Source organism: Prunus mume, linkage group LG5 (assembly GCF_029339155.1).
Source record: "Prunus mume cultivar Tortuosa linkage group LG5, ASM2933915v1, whole genome shotgun sequence".
NCBI classification, from domain to species: Eukaryota; Viridiplantae; Streptophyta; class Magnoliopsida; order Rosales; family Rosaceae; genus Prunus; species Prunus mume.
In genome coordinates this window covers 1,053,236-1,067,219 of record NC_142702.1, presented here as the reverse complement: position 1 = coordinate 1,067,219, position 13,984 = coordinate 1,053,236, and the positions used below count along the sequence as shown (strand labels likewise).

At 38.6% G+C, this 13,984-nt stretch overlaps 1 protein-coding gene and 1 pseudogene across 1 annotated transcript; one reads left to right on the top strand and one right to left on the bottom strand.

Annotated features, from left to right (window-relative positions):
• Window positions 1-6,540: 6,540 nt before the first annotated feature.
• LOC148916590 (uncharacterized) lies at window positions 6,541-9,785 on the bottom strand (annotated as a pseudogene).
• A 1,396-nt stretch (window positions 9,786-11,181) lies between these two features.
• LOC148916589 (uncharacterized) lies at window positions 11,182-12,350 on the top strand. Its single transcript, XM_089051728.1, has 3 exons — window positions 11,182-11,426; window positions 11,528-11,896; window positions 12,089-12,350. The coding sequence occupies exons 1-3, from the start codon at window positions 11,182-11,184 to the stop codon at window positions 12,348-12,350; spliced, it is 876 nt and encodes a 291-aa protein (XP_088907854.1).
• Window positions 12,351-13,984: the final 1,634 nt, after the last annotated feature.

The following is a 13,984-nucleotide window of genomic DNA, read 5'->3' as shown; positions in this document are numbered from 1 at the left end:
AGTGTCGATGGTTTGATACCAACCCAAATAGGTCAGGAAGGGTTAAAATTGACAATGGCTTACTATCTGTGAACATTAACAGAACTTGGTATGATGACGACCCTTACATTTTGGCAAACATGCCAACACAGATTGTGTATCTAGATGACCTTAAAGCCGGGAACGGTTGGAAAGTTGTTCAGAAGATAGATCATAGGAACGTGTATGCTATACCAGAACTAGACCCAACTGACACCGACGTCGACAATGTGGCTGACCAACGTTTAGAATTTTCAATGGAAAATGATGCGGAAACACTTCGAGATACAAATGTTATACAAGAACCGTTTCAAGTACAAGAGTGTCTTCAATCAAAATACCGATTCAGTCAATTACAATTGACCTCGATGACCTTCCGTGATATGATGTTGCAGTGGGCCCGAGTAACAACGATGATGTACTTATAGAGGAGGAGGAGGAAGAGGATTGGGAGACCGAAAGCGATGATAGCAACGATAACGAAAGTTATTATAGTTCAGATGATGAATAATGAATTTTTTTGTAATTTTATTATGTTAGTGTACATATTTTGTGTAATACAAATGTTTGTATATATGTATATGAATTCTAACAAGGAATCATAGTTACCATTCCAATATTAATTGTCAGGAATCATAATGAAAAATAAAATCAATTCTCATTAAAATTGTTTACTATTATGAAAATCGAAATCAATACCAATTTTATTACCAAAATGCCCTCCTACAAAACAAATTTTATTTTATTCAACTACTTACATAAGTTTTTCAAATGAAAAAAAAAACTTGTGTTATTTAATAATGAACCAAATTTTTATAATCATAATAATAATAGTTGTTATATCCAAACATTATATATGTGGAGGAATGAAACATTATTAAAATAAACATTAGTTATAAAAATTATTTTGACAAACACTTTTAAAAAATGAAAATGATAAACAATCTGACATGGCGCCAAATCCTTGTGCGACGAAGAAAGCATCGTCGCGCGAATTTTGAGCGACGAAGAAGCCACTTGTCGCGTAAAGTTAAAATTTTGCGCGACAAAAACCATCCGTCGCGTGAAGATATTTTGCGCGACGAAATAGTCCCCCTCATCGCGCAAATATACATATATATATTTTTTAATATATACACACGTATATACTTGAATTTTTTTTAATATATACGCACAAACCCTAAACCCTAATCCCAAATTTTGGCGGACTCAGAACATTGCGCGACGAATGTATGTGCGTCATGCAAAGTGATTGTAAAGACCCTTGCGCAACGGTTTTTTATCTTCATCACACGAAATCGGACTGACCATAAACCCTAATCCCAAATTTTGGGCGGTCTCACATCATTGCGCGACGGAAAAATTTTATATTCGTCGCGCAAGATTCATTTAAAATATTTTGCGCGATGCTTTTTTTCCTTCTTCCCCAGATTCGATTTCTGCAAATCTCTCTCTCTCTCTCTGCCGTCACCTCAGCCCAAAGTGCCTTCAACCCCATAGCTTTCCTGCCGTCACCCCGAGCTTCCTCGTCCATCATCATGAGCCTCCCTCCGGAAATTGGTCGGTTTTCACCGAATCTTCGTCGGTCTCGTTCTCTCTTCTCCGGCCACCAATTCCGACAATTGAGGATTGGTTTTGGCCTATTTTTTGATGTTTTAGCTGATGGTTGGGTAGGATTTCCATAATTGTTTGAATATGGTAGTGAATTTGAAACCCTAGGTTTAGGCCGATTTTTGAATTCAAATTCCGGCCACTTCCGGCCCTTTTTTGGGGTAGGTCCGAGAACAAAAGTGCCTCCAATTCATGTTTTGAACCTAGGAAGAAACCTTGGCCCTTAATTTGTAGAAAATTCCGGCGATTGTTACCGCTTTGGACACCCACGCGCTGCACGTGGGATACTTTATGTGAGGGGGTGCATTGAGTCCCAGTGTAATCCCCTGGTTGTCTTGAGAGCGTAGATGTGTTTGGATTGGAATTTGGTTACCATTTGAGTCTTGGGTTTGATATGTTCGGACCGTTGGATCAAACTCAAACTCATGCATGTTTTACGTTGTATTTCTAGGATCCTGTAGGATTTGACGGATCATCGATCGGAGTCCCGGATACTCCGAACTCGCAAACCCTAGGTCTATGCTTTTAATTAATTAGTTAAGAATATGAATAAAATTATATGTGCTTACAAATATTTGTATAATTTTTGGAATTTGTATGTGTATTAATGAAATTGTGCAGATGTCAGACCTGATTAGACGTCATAGGTCGGTGGCGACTACATCGAGTTTAGAGCCCCCGCCTCGCCGGCATCTGCTGCCATGCGGCACAAATGGACTTGGCACTGGTCCCGTGGGTCCTGCACCTGGTTCATCGGCTTTATCGCTGGAGCAGCTGTTAGCGCCAAGCGGCGTCATCGGCTCGCCAAAGATCACCGACACCACATCGATCGATGCGCCGCCCCACACCAGTATAGATTTCCTACAACTCCAGTTCTTTTTGTTTTTGTTTTTGTTTTGTTTTTTTGTATTTTATAGTTAAATTTGTTATTTATTAATGTCATATTTCATTGCAGCCAAGATGAACACCCGCGGGCCGTGTCGGCAGTTAAAGACGGCGAAGGTCACCCGGGTGACCAATAGTCGTATCAACATCGGATATGACGAGCGACATTGGGCTGCACCGACGCCGGAGTTGCATAGCTCTTTGGCCCACAACATTGGTCATATCGTGCGTACCCATTGCCCGATGCAATGGAAGTCTTGGAAGGTCATGCCTGACGAGATCAAGACGGAGATTCGCGGCCAGTTGTCGGTATGTATCCTACCTTTTAATTCTTTTTCTTTCAAATTTTATATATTTGTATTACTTAATGTATGTAATGAATTTATTGCAGACAAACTACAACTTGGAGGACCTCGACGACGAGTCATTGGCCATGTCAACAGACTCTTCTTTGAGGGATACAAGCAATCAAAGAGCGACTTGCACCACTATTTTGAGGCTTTTGAGGATCCGGAAGTCGCTCTTCAGGAGGGTTGCCCGAAGGAGCTTGAGGGGCTTGAGGATAGTTGGGCGTGGCTCTACGCTCGTTTTCAGGCGCTCGATTTTGTGGTAATTTGTAATATGAATTTCAAATTTATTATATACTTCTTATTAATGTTTATTTAATTTTTTTATATTTAATTTCAACTTGGACCCGACTGCTTAATTCTTCCATTTGGCTATTACTAGTATGCCCTTAAAGCCAACGGATTATGTGATAGTTAATGTTAAGGGCATCTTTTATAATAATTATTAAGTTATTCATGGATAAGACCAGTTGTTTTTAACCTTGATATTTGGTCTATTATCATAAAAGTAAAACAACTATAGTCCTAGGAATATGAAAGTGGACATGAGAACTATGTGATGAGATTGAATACATTGAGACTTATAATGGTCCCTAGTCATATCCTAAAATATTCCTGGTCATAGGAATATCAATTAGGCATTGATCTTCCGCCAAGATCAGTACACACAATATTTTCTCTAAATGTAGAGGATGACGAGATCTCAAGTCATGAAGTGTGGTCACACCAAGATATGTGGGTAGGTGCTTGCAGGATAACAAGTACACTGAACGCGATCAAATATATGAGTTCATCTAAAATGGAAGTCTTTACTCACATGTCAAACTAGAACTCATAAATTGCAATGGTGCAAACTAGAACTCCACATTTGACTGCCTTTGCTTCTATTAATATGCCAAAATAACTGCTTTAATATACCATGGTAGTTTCACACACACGCTATTAAAGTGCCAAGAGATTTCCAACTTGTGATCACTATTTGCAAATCAAGACTCTTTTTCACATAGCTAGACCTCATTGGCATCAACTTGGTGCTTTACATCATAGTAGTAGTGAAAATATATTATGCACATAGGGGTTGTACTCTTTAAATTAATTAAGGGATTCCTACAGGGATTTGTGATCAATATGACCTTCATGTATTATCTTCTTGCTCTTAAAAAAGATTCGTTTTTTCTTTCTGTTTTTTTTTCCAAAAATTTAAATTAAAAAAAAAAAATCATCTAGTCTATATCCCAGTACGAATGATTTCTTGTAACTTTCTTCTACTTAAGATACCCACGTTATTTTAGAAAAAGAAAGACAGTATTAGATGAAGTTAGGATCAATTAATTTTTTGAAGTTAAAAATGAAAAAAAAAATTGAATAAAAAAAACTCAAATGAATTATTTCTATATGTATAGATGACTGACGTTTGGTTATTCCTGATTTGAAGCTTTCTAGATTTCATTGATAAAAAGAGAGGAGGACTGAGATCTTGCATGCTTCTTACACACAGACGTATGTATAATTATATACGGTCATTCTAAGTCTTAAAATTTGTATTCAATTTGAAGGAGAAACTCACCAGGATGATATGGAGTTGTCGTTTGCAGGCTCTTATTTACAATGGAATATTTAAGAAAACTAAGATAAGAGGTCTAAAGAAGGATGAAGCCGGCAGGCCCTTTCAATGTGGGAAACCACAGCCCTGTTCACGTTGCTATGACTCAGACCCCAAAAGAAATGAAGAAATGACCAGAAAAAGGAGGTTTCTGGCTTTGGAATAAAGTTTGAAACGTTCCTAACGGTGGACCAATTTTGCACTGGAGAAGATTACATCGAGATTGGAGAGAGAAAAGCAAAGTTTGAAACCTTCAAATTGTTTGTTACTAAATCAAAGAACCATCTTTGTATTAAGAATGTCTGCTTTATGGGCGTAGGAGTTGTACTCTTTATAAATTAACCAAGGGATTCCTTTAAATTTAGAGGCATGACCTTCATGTATCTTCTTCTTGCTCTTAAGAACATTTGTTCCTTTCTGCTTTTGGAAAAAAAAAAAAAACAAAAAACAAACAAATAAAATCATCTAGTCTACATCCCAACATCCATAATTAATAATTATTGATTCTTTCTTGTAAATTTCTACTCAAGATACCCACTTTACTTCAGAAAAAAGAAAGACTAGTGTTCCGATCCATAATTGACTGAAAAAGTTTAGGGGCAAATTGAATTTTCTGGTACAAGTTCATGGGGGAATTTCGATAGTTGACTCATGCTCGTTTGGTACATCGGATTGTACATTAATTTCAGTCGGATAGTATTAATTTGTTCCGGAGAGTACTAACTGTTTATCCATAAGGGTAAACAGCCGAAAACCCTCCTGGACTATATCAACTATCGAAATGTCCCCCCCTGGATTATTTTTTCAGCCAATTTAGCCTTTGAATTAAAAGAAATCGCCAATTTCACCCATGCCGTTAGTTTTTCCCCAATTTCATCCAAATGCCCGTCAAAAACACCACGTGAAAGGCATGTGAGGCGTCTCATGAGGGTAATATCGCCATTCTATACCCTCAGCCCACAACCCCCTTTTATTGGAATGAAGCCTTCGTTCCAGACATAGAGATTCGACAGAAACCATTCCTTATTCACAGAACCCACCCTTGGTGACAAACCCAACCCTATTTGCAAGCGTTCTAACCTTCTCACGTCGCTGATGTTCATCAATTTCACGAAGAAGAGAAGAAATTGCAGTTGAAGATAGGATGCATAGGAACAGACGTGCAACTTCTACCGAATCAAGTTTGACCACTTTTATTACGGAGGATGATATGTTGCGTATCTGTCAGTGTGGATTAGAGGTTGAAACGATTGTTTGCTGGTCTGATGAAATTGCAGGGAGGAGGTTATATGTGTGTTGTAGAGAGAAGTATGGTGGTGGCTGTGGTTGGAAGGCTTGGAAGGACCCAAAAATGTCTGAGCAGGCCAAACATGTCATATGTCGATTGTTGAGACGAATCAACTCATTTGAAGAGAAAAGTGCTAAAGACAAGAAGATTGTGCAAGAGCGAAGAGACAGATAGAAAAAATTTCGAAAGCTGCTGCTGAGTTGTTTGGTTGTGATTCTGTTGTTGTTTGTTTTATACTGAGCTTTTCATTTGGTTAAAGTAGGTTAGGTTTTGATTTGGTTCAATGTAGGTTAGTTGATTTGGTTGAATGCAGTGGCCTTTTTGTGCCTTGTTTTGGCTTAACGAATGCAGTGCCATTTGGTTGAATGTAATGGCCTTTTTGTGCCTTGTTTTGGCTTAACCAATGCAGTGGCATTTGGATTTGGTTCAATGTACATTTTGAGGTTAAATGTAGATTGCACAATTTCTGGATGAAATTTGAAGTTTGGACCAAATCTGAATTTAGCACAACTTCATAGAATTGTCTTTTAAGCTTGTTTAAATTGGATACTTGCATGTATAGCACAAGCCAAGGCAAAATACTCATAAACTGCAAACATAGTACAACAAAAGCAAGGGAAAGACACTAATCCAAAATTACAACAGAAACAGAATTCATTCAAAAGAGCCACCTGTTCAAAATATACATTCCAACCCAACCTAAATACATCCAAATTCCATCCAAAATAGCCATCAGTTCAAAATACATTGGGGAAACTTCTACTACAAAATATACATTCCAACCTTGCTTAATCATCCAAAATCCATCCAAAAAGAGCTATCTGTTCAAAATACACACATCTACCAGCCAATGTATTAAAAACATGCATTCCAAAATCCATCCTAATCCATCAATGTATTTTACCTCCATGGCCTTACCCTTTTTGCAGGGGATTTGAACCTTTTCCCTTGTGGCCTGGAAGTGTTTTGAGTGACATTGCTTGGACCTGCTTGTGAAGCTAAAATGCAAGGAGCTGATTGTGTAGCAGCATTGGTTCCACTTGATTGGGTAGCAACATTGGTTTGGCTTGCAGTGGCTGCAGTCCTTGTCAACCTTCCTCTAATTGCCTACGAATGAAATTAATCACAATTAAAACAATTCAAATGAATCACAATTAAAACAATTGAAATGAATCACAATTAATCACAATTTCACATCATTTACCTATTCCTCTTCAGATGGATGGACTGAGCCGATTCCTCTTCCTCTTCCTCTCCCTCTCCCTTTCCCTCTGCCTCTTCCCATATTGCCATATGCCATTCTACAATTAGTAGCATTATGGTCCTCTCCTCCACAGACTGAGCAATGGATTACAATTCCATATCTCTTAAGCTTAGTGGCACCCTTTGGAATCTCATCAATAGGTCTAGTCCTTGCCTTCTTTGGCCTACCACTCTGTTTGTGGTACAGTGGGGGTTTAATTGGCCTATGCCCTGATTTCCTCCATAATTGTTGGCTTGACATTGGTGAAATGTAATTTCTATAAACCCTATCATAAGCTTCTCTCTTCTACACCTCATTCACATAAGTCATTGGGTTCCTCTGTTGCCTTGATATAGCAGCCATGCCATGGAAACATGGGATGCCATAGAGATCCCATTTTCTACAAGAGCATGAGTGAGTATTTAGATCAACTGCATATTGCCCACCAAGCATATGAGTGATTTGAAACCTTTTTTCCACCTCCATTCTGTGCAGTGCATGAGCCACTCTCTTTCAAATTCTTCTCAATAATCTAAAATATCCTTGGCCGAACTCTTTGAGTCCATTTCACCTCCTTTTGTCTTGCAACTCTCAACATCAAATAGGTTCTGAGCCTTTCCACCATCATGATTATTGGTTCATCTCTTGACTCCAAAATTGTTGAATTGAAGCATTCACATAAATTGTTTAGCAATATATCACACTTGGGCCTAGTAGTAAAATGTGACCTGCTCCAATGAATTGCAGGCCTATCATGAAGCCATGCATAAGCTGGGGCAGATATTTCCATAATATTGTCCATCTCAGCTTCCCACCAAGGGAGTGTTGTACTTCTAGTAGCAGCCCATAGCCTCTGTTTAAGTGCCAAAATACCATGGCCAGCAAGTTTGAAATTATTGTGCAGATGCCTTGCACAATGCCTATGTTCAGCCTCTGGCTTTAAAGCCTCAATTGCTTGCCCCAGTCCCTTTTGTTTGTCAGTGATAAAAACCCACCCATTTCCAGTGCCTCTTACCCTAACATCATTGAAGAAAATCACTAAAAACCATGTCCAAGTGTTTCTGCTTTTTGTCTCCACAACAGCAAAAGCCATTGGGAACATGTCATTGTTGGCATCAATCCTAAAAGCACTTAAAAGTTGTCCTGGATGCTGTCCTTTGATGAAAGCTCCACCAAAACCAACCATGGTTCTGCATCCTTCAATAAACCCCTTCCTTAGTTGATCAAAACATATATAAAGCCTCTCAAAAACTGGATCATCTCCTCTCAATGATGTCTGCACTAAAACTGTGCTTCCTGGGTTTTTCCTCTTAAGCTCCTCACAATAATCGCACAGCTTTGAATATTGTTCTTCAATGCTTCCTTGAATCCTCTCCTTTGCCAAATTCTTTGCCTTGTAGCATTGGTCCCTAGTAACATCTATACTGTAATGTTTCCTCACCAATGACATGAACTCAGCAACTGACATGTTAGGATTGGTTCTGAGATCCTAATCAAACCTTTTAGCCAACCATTATGAAGTGGCAAACCTAGTTCTTTGAGATCTGCCACCTGTATGAATTGGATGGTATGTCTTCACTCTAACAGTGGGCCATTTCCCAACATGTGCAGCATATAATAACTAAGGACAGTCTTCAAGTTTGTCTTCAGATTCATCTTCACCCTTTTGACCTTCTTCACCCTTACCATACCTCTGACTCTTATCACTCTTACTATGACGCTTTGCCTTATTACCCTTAGCAGGCCTCTTTGCTTTTTCACCTTTAGTAGGCCTCTTTGTCTTATCACCCTCCTTATTACCATCACATACCAGCTTCACCCTATTAGGGTCATTCTTGACAAACCTTATTCTTCTAGCACACCTGCATGCGTAGTACTTTAAAGCCTCTCTACATTCCTGCATATTAGGAAACTCCAAACCTAAGTGAAATTTTGGATCTAAAAGGTCATGCTGTTTATTGTACTGCTTGAACTTTGGCTGCCTCAAACCTCTCTTCTTCCCATCTTCATCTCCACTATCTTCATGCAAACTCTCTAAGTTTGATGTATTATAACCATCAGTGTCACCCTCACCTGGTTCTTTATGCCCATCATCTTGCTCTTCAGTCACAACATACCTATGAAAATTCTTGTTGTCCTCTTCATCACTTTGCTCAAACACACTATCTATGAAATCACCATCTTCTTCCTCATCCCCCCCACCTTGCTCAGCTTCATCACTTTCTACCTTAACTTCTTCCTCTGCCTCACCAAATTCTTCATTTATCTCAACATCCACAAACTCATGTTACCCATTTTCTTCATCACCATCATATCCAGGAGCAGTGTGTTCGTCTTCATAATGTTCAACATTTTCACCTTGTGCAGAGAATACTGGGGATTGAACATTTAGAGGCCTAGGTGCTGGATTGTCAGTTATGTATAACACAAACAACTGCCTCTGTTTCACCAACTTCAATGCTCCAAAATAATCCTTATCTGTCCTAATTTCAACCTAGCCATTTGTCTTGTGCTTGTAATAGTATTGAATGTTCTGCTCATCATAACCAAGGTGTTTAACCAGTTCAAATAACTCAAGCATTGAAACCTCATCTGCATCTTGCCCATCAACCCATTGTACAATACCTCCCATATATAAACCATCAACAAAGTAGCCCCTATGGTGTACTTCAAGTGTGAACATGTCAGGATTAGCTGCACAACAATAAATTTTCTCATTAATTTACTATCTACCCTATACAGTATAATATACATTTACTATCTACCATATACAATACCATATACAGACATTACTATTTACTCTATACAATACAATACAATACAAACTCAAACAAAGAACCCGACAAACAATAAAAAAAACAACATGCATAGGGATCACATTCATAACCCAACCTAAGTCTCAGTCAACAAACAACAACCATAGGGACCACTTTCTTCCTTTTATTATGCTTTTTCATCAAGTTTAGCAATGAAATCCAACAAACCCAAACAATTGCATCAAACAAATAAACTAAAGTACGCTACTTACTGTATATGGGAGCTTCCCCACCATCTCTGATTTTCATTCTGCCTTTACCATTGTACCTTCGTTTGGAATCTTCAAGAAAAAAACTCCCAAAATCGAATCTCTCAGTCGCACTCTGTCTTTCTCACCCTTTTGAATCTTTCAGTCGCTTTCTCTGTAACTTTTTGAATCTTCATTCGCTTTCTCTCTTTCACTCTCATCCTTTTCGAAACCCTAACTCTGATTTGGGAATGGATTTGGGAATTGACTTTCGAACGATTTAGTCAAAGGGGGCTGAGGGCTGAGGGTATAAAATGGTGATATTACCCTCATGAGATGCCTCACGTGCCTTTCACGTGGTGTTTTTTACGGCCATTTGGATAGAATTGGGGAAAAACTAACGGTCGGGTGTGAAATTGGCGATTTCTTTTAATTCGAAGGCTAAATTGGCTGAAAAAATAATCCTGGGGGGACATTTCGATAGTCGATATAGTCCAGGGGGTTTTCGGCTGTTTACCCTATCCATAATATTATAAGGCGTTTGGTACTGCACCAGATAAATAGTCTGACTAAGTTATACAATATACTGTTGATGTATAATCCTTGGCCCTAGAGTTGCTATGTTTGCATTTTATTTCATTTTTATATGTTTAAATTCTGTTTGCGGCACGAGCCATTGGATCATAGTCCAAGTGGTCTCTTATCTAGCCTAGGATATAATCTGTCAGATTGTGACAAGTGTAATCATCTCATAGGATGATAGGATCAAAGGCTAGGATTAAATCCCTGTGTAAATCAGTTAGAGAAGAATCTCACTTCTCTCTTCTGATATATACTAAAATAGATGAATACTAAAGAAATATATGAACAGTAGCTTTCAGCTTTCTTCTACAAAGCAAAGTTCTCTTGTTAATCTGTTTGCTGTGATTTTTTTTTTCTGTTCTCCCAAACATCCAAAACACTGAAAACCATGAATTCTAACATGGCCTTAGAGCCAGTTCGATTGCTTGAGCTGTGCGTGTATCTGTGAACAGTAAATCGACTCGATTCTTGCTATTTTTGAGCTGGTTTGAAGATCGAAGTTGTGATTTCTTGAACCCAATGTCTAATATGGCAGGATCGGAATAGTGAGCTTACACAACAGTTTTCAATGGAGAAAACTATGAGTTTTGCAGCATTAGGATGAAAACCATTCTGAAATCTCATGGATTGTGGGATTTGGTCGAGAATGGGTTTAATGATTCAGATCTGAAGAAGGAGAAAGAGGAGGCTACGAATAATGAGAAGTCTACGATGGTCCAGACTCTGATGAAGGATGCTCGTGCACTTGGGTTGATTCAGAGTGCTGTCTCGGATCAGCTATTCCCGCACTGTGAACAAGGAGACCTCAAAGGGTGCCTGGGATATTCTGAAGCTGGAGTTCAGAGGTGAATAAACAAGTAAGAAATGTTAAATTGCAAGGGTTAAGTAGAGAATTTGAATATACTCGCATGAAAGATAGTGAATCTTTATCTGTCTATCTTGTTAGATTGTTTGATATGTTGAATCAATTGAAGAGTTATGGTGAGGAATTATCTAGAGAAAGAGTTGTGCAGAAATTGTTGTTTAGTCTGTCAAAATCATATGATTCCATTTGTTCTGTGATTGAACACTCTAAGGACCTTGAAACCTTTGAAGTTCAAGAGGTGGTTGCCTCTTTGAAGAGCTTTGAGCTCAGATTGGATCGCCATACTGAGAATTCTACAGAAAGGGCTTTTGCTAGTCCGAATATTGAGGAAAATAAGTCTAAGAGTGGGAGTTTTTCTGGAGATCAAAATTTTCAGAAAAATTGGAAGTTTAATGTTGGAAACAAAGCAGCTTGTAAGCACTGTGATAAGCTACATTATGGCAAATGTTGGTTTGAAGGGAAGCCTCAATGTCATGGATGTGGGAAATTTGGACATATGATCTGAGACTACAATGGGAATAAAAATGCACATAAGGTGAACTATGCAAATCAAGTGGAGGAAACTGGCACCTTGTTCTATGTGTGTAATGCTGCAACAAACGTGAAAGTGAATCATTCTTGGTATATTGACAATGGTTGTAGCAACCACATGACAGGAGATGAGGGACTTTTGGTCAATATTCAAAGGAACTTGAACTCTAAAGTGAAGATGGGAACTGGAGAGGTAGTTCCAGTTGTAGGAAAAGGGACTCTTGTGATAAAAACCAAGTTGGGAGATAAGTGCATTCAAGAAGTAATGCTGGTACCTGGTCTTGAAGAAAATTTTCTTAGTGTCGGACAAATGATGGAACACGGTTACTACTTGGTGTTTGGAGGAAATGTGGTGAATATCTTTGATAGCTAGTCACTTGATAATCTAGTGGTTAGAGTGCAGATGAAAAATAACAGGTGTTTTCCCTTGGCAATGATGCCTGCAAGTCAAGTTGCACTAAAAGCATGTGTCACACATTGCTCATAGGTTTGGCATAAAAGGTTGGGACATTTGAATGAGAGAAGTTTTAAAATGCTGGAAGATCAGGAGATGGTACATGGACTGCCTCACTTGGAAGTGTCTACAAAAATATGTGAAGGATGTATGATGGGGAAACAACACAGAGATTCATTCCCTTCTAAATCAACCTGGAGAGCTAAAGATCCACTAGAATTGATTCACACCGACATCTGTGGTCCAATGCAAGTTGAGACTCATTCTGGAAATAAGTATTTTCTGTTATTCACAGATTACTGCACCAGAATGACATGGGTGTACTTTCTGCGATATAAGTCTGATTCATTGAGGTGTTTTAAGAAATTTAAGGCAATGACTGAGCTGCAAAGTGGATATAAGATAAAAGGCTTGAGGAGTGACAGGGGTGGAGATTTTTTATTAGGTGAAGTTAACAAGTTTTGTGATGAATTAGGAATTCAAAGGCAGCTAACTGTTGCCTACACTCCTCAACAAAATGGAGTATTGGAAAGAAAGAATAGGACAGTGGTGGAAATGGCAAAGTCAATGTTACATGAAAAGAACCTTCCATATGAATTTTGGGCAGAAGCAGTGAACACTATAGTCTATTTGATTAATAGGTGTCCTACCAAAGCATTGAAGAAAACAACTCCATTTGAAGCTTACAGTGGTAGAAAGCCAAGGATAGCTCATCTGAAAGTCTTCGGCTCACTTTGCTATGCACACATCCCCTCTAAATTCATATATAAGTTGGAAGAAAATAGCTGTAAGTGGATCTTTGTAGGTTATGCTACAAGTGAGAAAGGGTACAGATTGTATGATCCGATTTCAAGGAAGATTATTCTATCAAGAGATGTTACATTTGATGAAAATGCCTCATGGAAGTGGGAGAATGCAAGTGAAGGAGAGATGACAGTACCTATGCCTACTGAGAATCAAAACTGTGATCCAAGACAAAACTTGGATACCCCACTGCAAATGAATGAAGGAATCACATTACTAGATGAACCAAGTCAAAGCTTGGATACACAAACTCAAATAGATGAAGATACTACTCTGCAAGATGAAGGCATAGGTGAAAGTTCTCAAGCTGTTGATCACACACCAAAGAAATGGAGAAGTATTAATGAAATCATGGCTCAGTACAACATGTGTATTGTGGAACCTTCATTGTGGAACCTGAAAGTTTTGAAGAAGCTGATCTTGATGAATCTTGGAGAAATGCAATGAAGGCTGAGCTGGAAATGATTGAGAAAAATAATACATGGACACTAGTGGACAGACCTTTTGGCAAGCCTATCATTGGTGTCAAGTGGGTCTATAAGACCAAACTTAATCTAGATGGTACTGTGCAGAAAAATAAGGCTCGATTAGTGGCTAAAGGCTACTCACAAAAGCCTAGGATTGATTACAATGAAACCTTTGCCCCAGTGGTAAGGTTAGACACCATTAGAACCTTGATTGCTCTAGCTGCACAGAAGAGATGGAACCTATATCAGCTAGATGCTAAGGCCACGTTCGGTATCGTTTTC

What these genes read in the sequence shown, in the direction of transcription:
- LOC148916589 (XM_089051728.1), top strand. Translation starts at nt 11,182, where the DNA reads ATGAAAACCATTCTGAAATCTCATGGATTGTGGGATTTGGTCGAGAAT. An exon ending in TCTGAAGCTGGAGTTCAGAG is followed by an intron (nt 11,427 to 11,527) that starts GTGAATAAACAA and finishes CTATCTTGTTAG; the next exon opens with ATTGTTTGATATGTTGAATC. An exon ending in CTACATTATGGCAAATGTTG is followed by an intron (nt 11,897 to 12,088) that starts GTTTGAAGGGAA and finishes CAATGGTTGTAG; the next exon opens with CAACCACATGACAGGAGATG.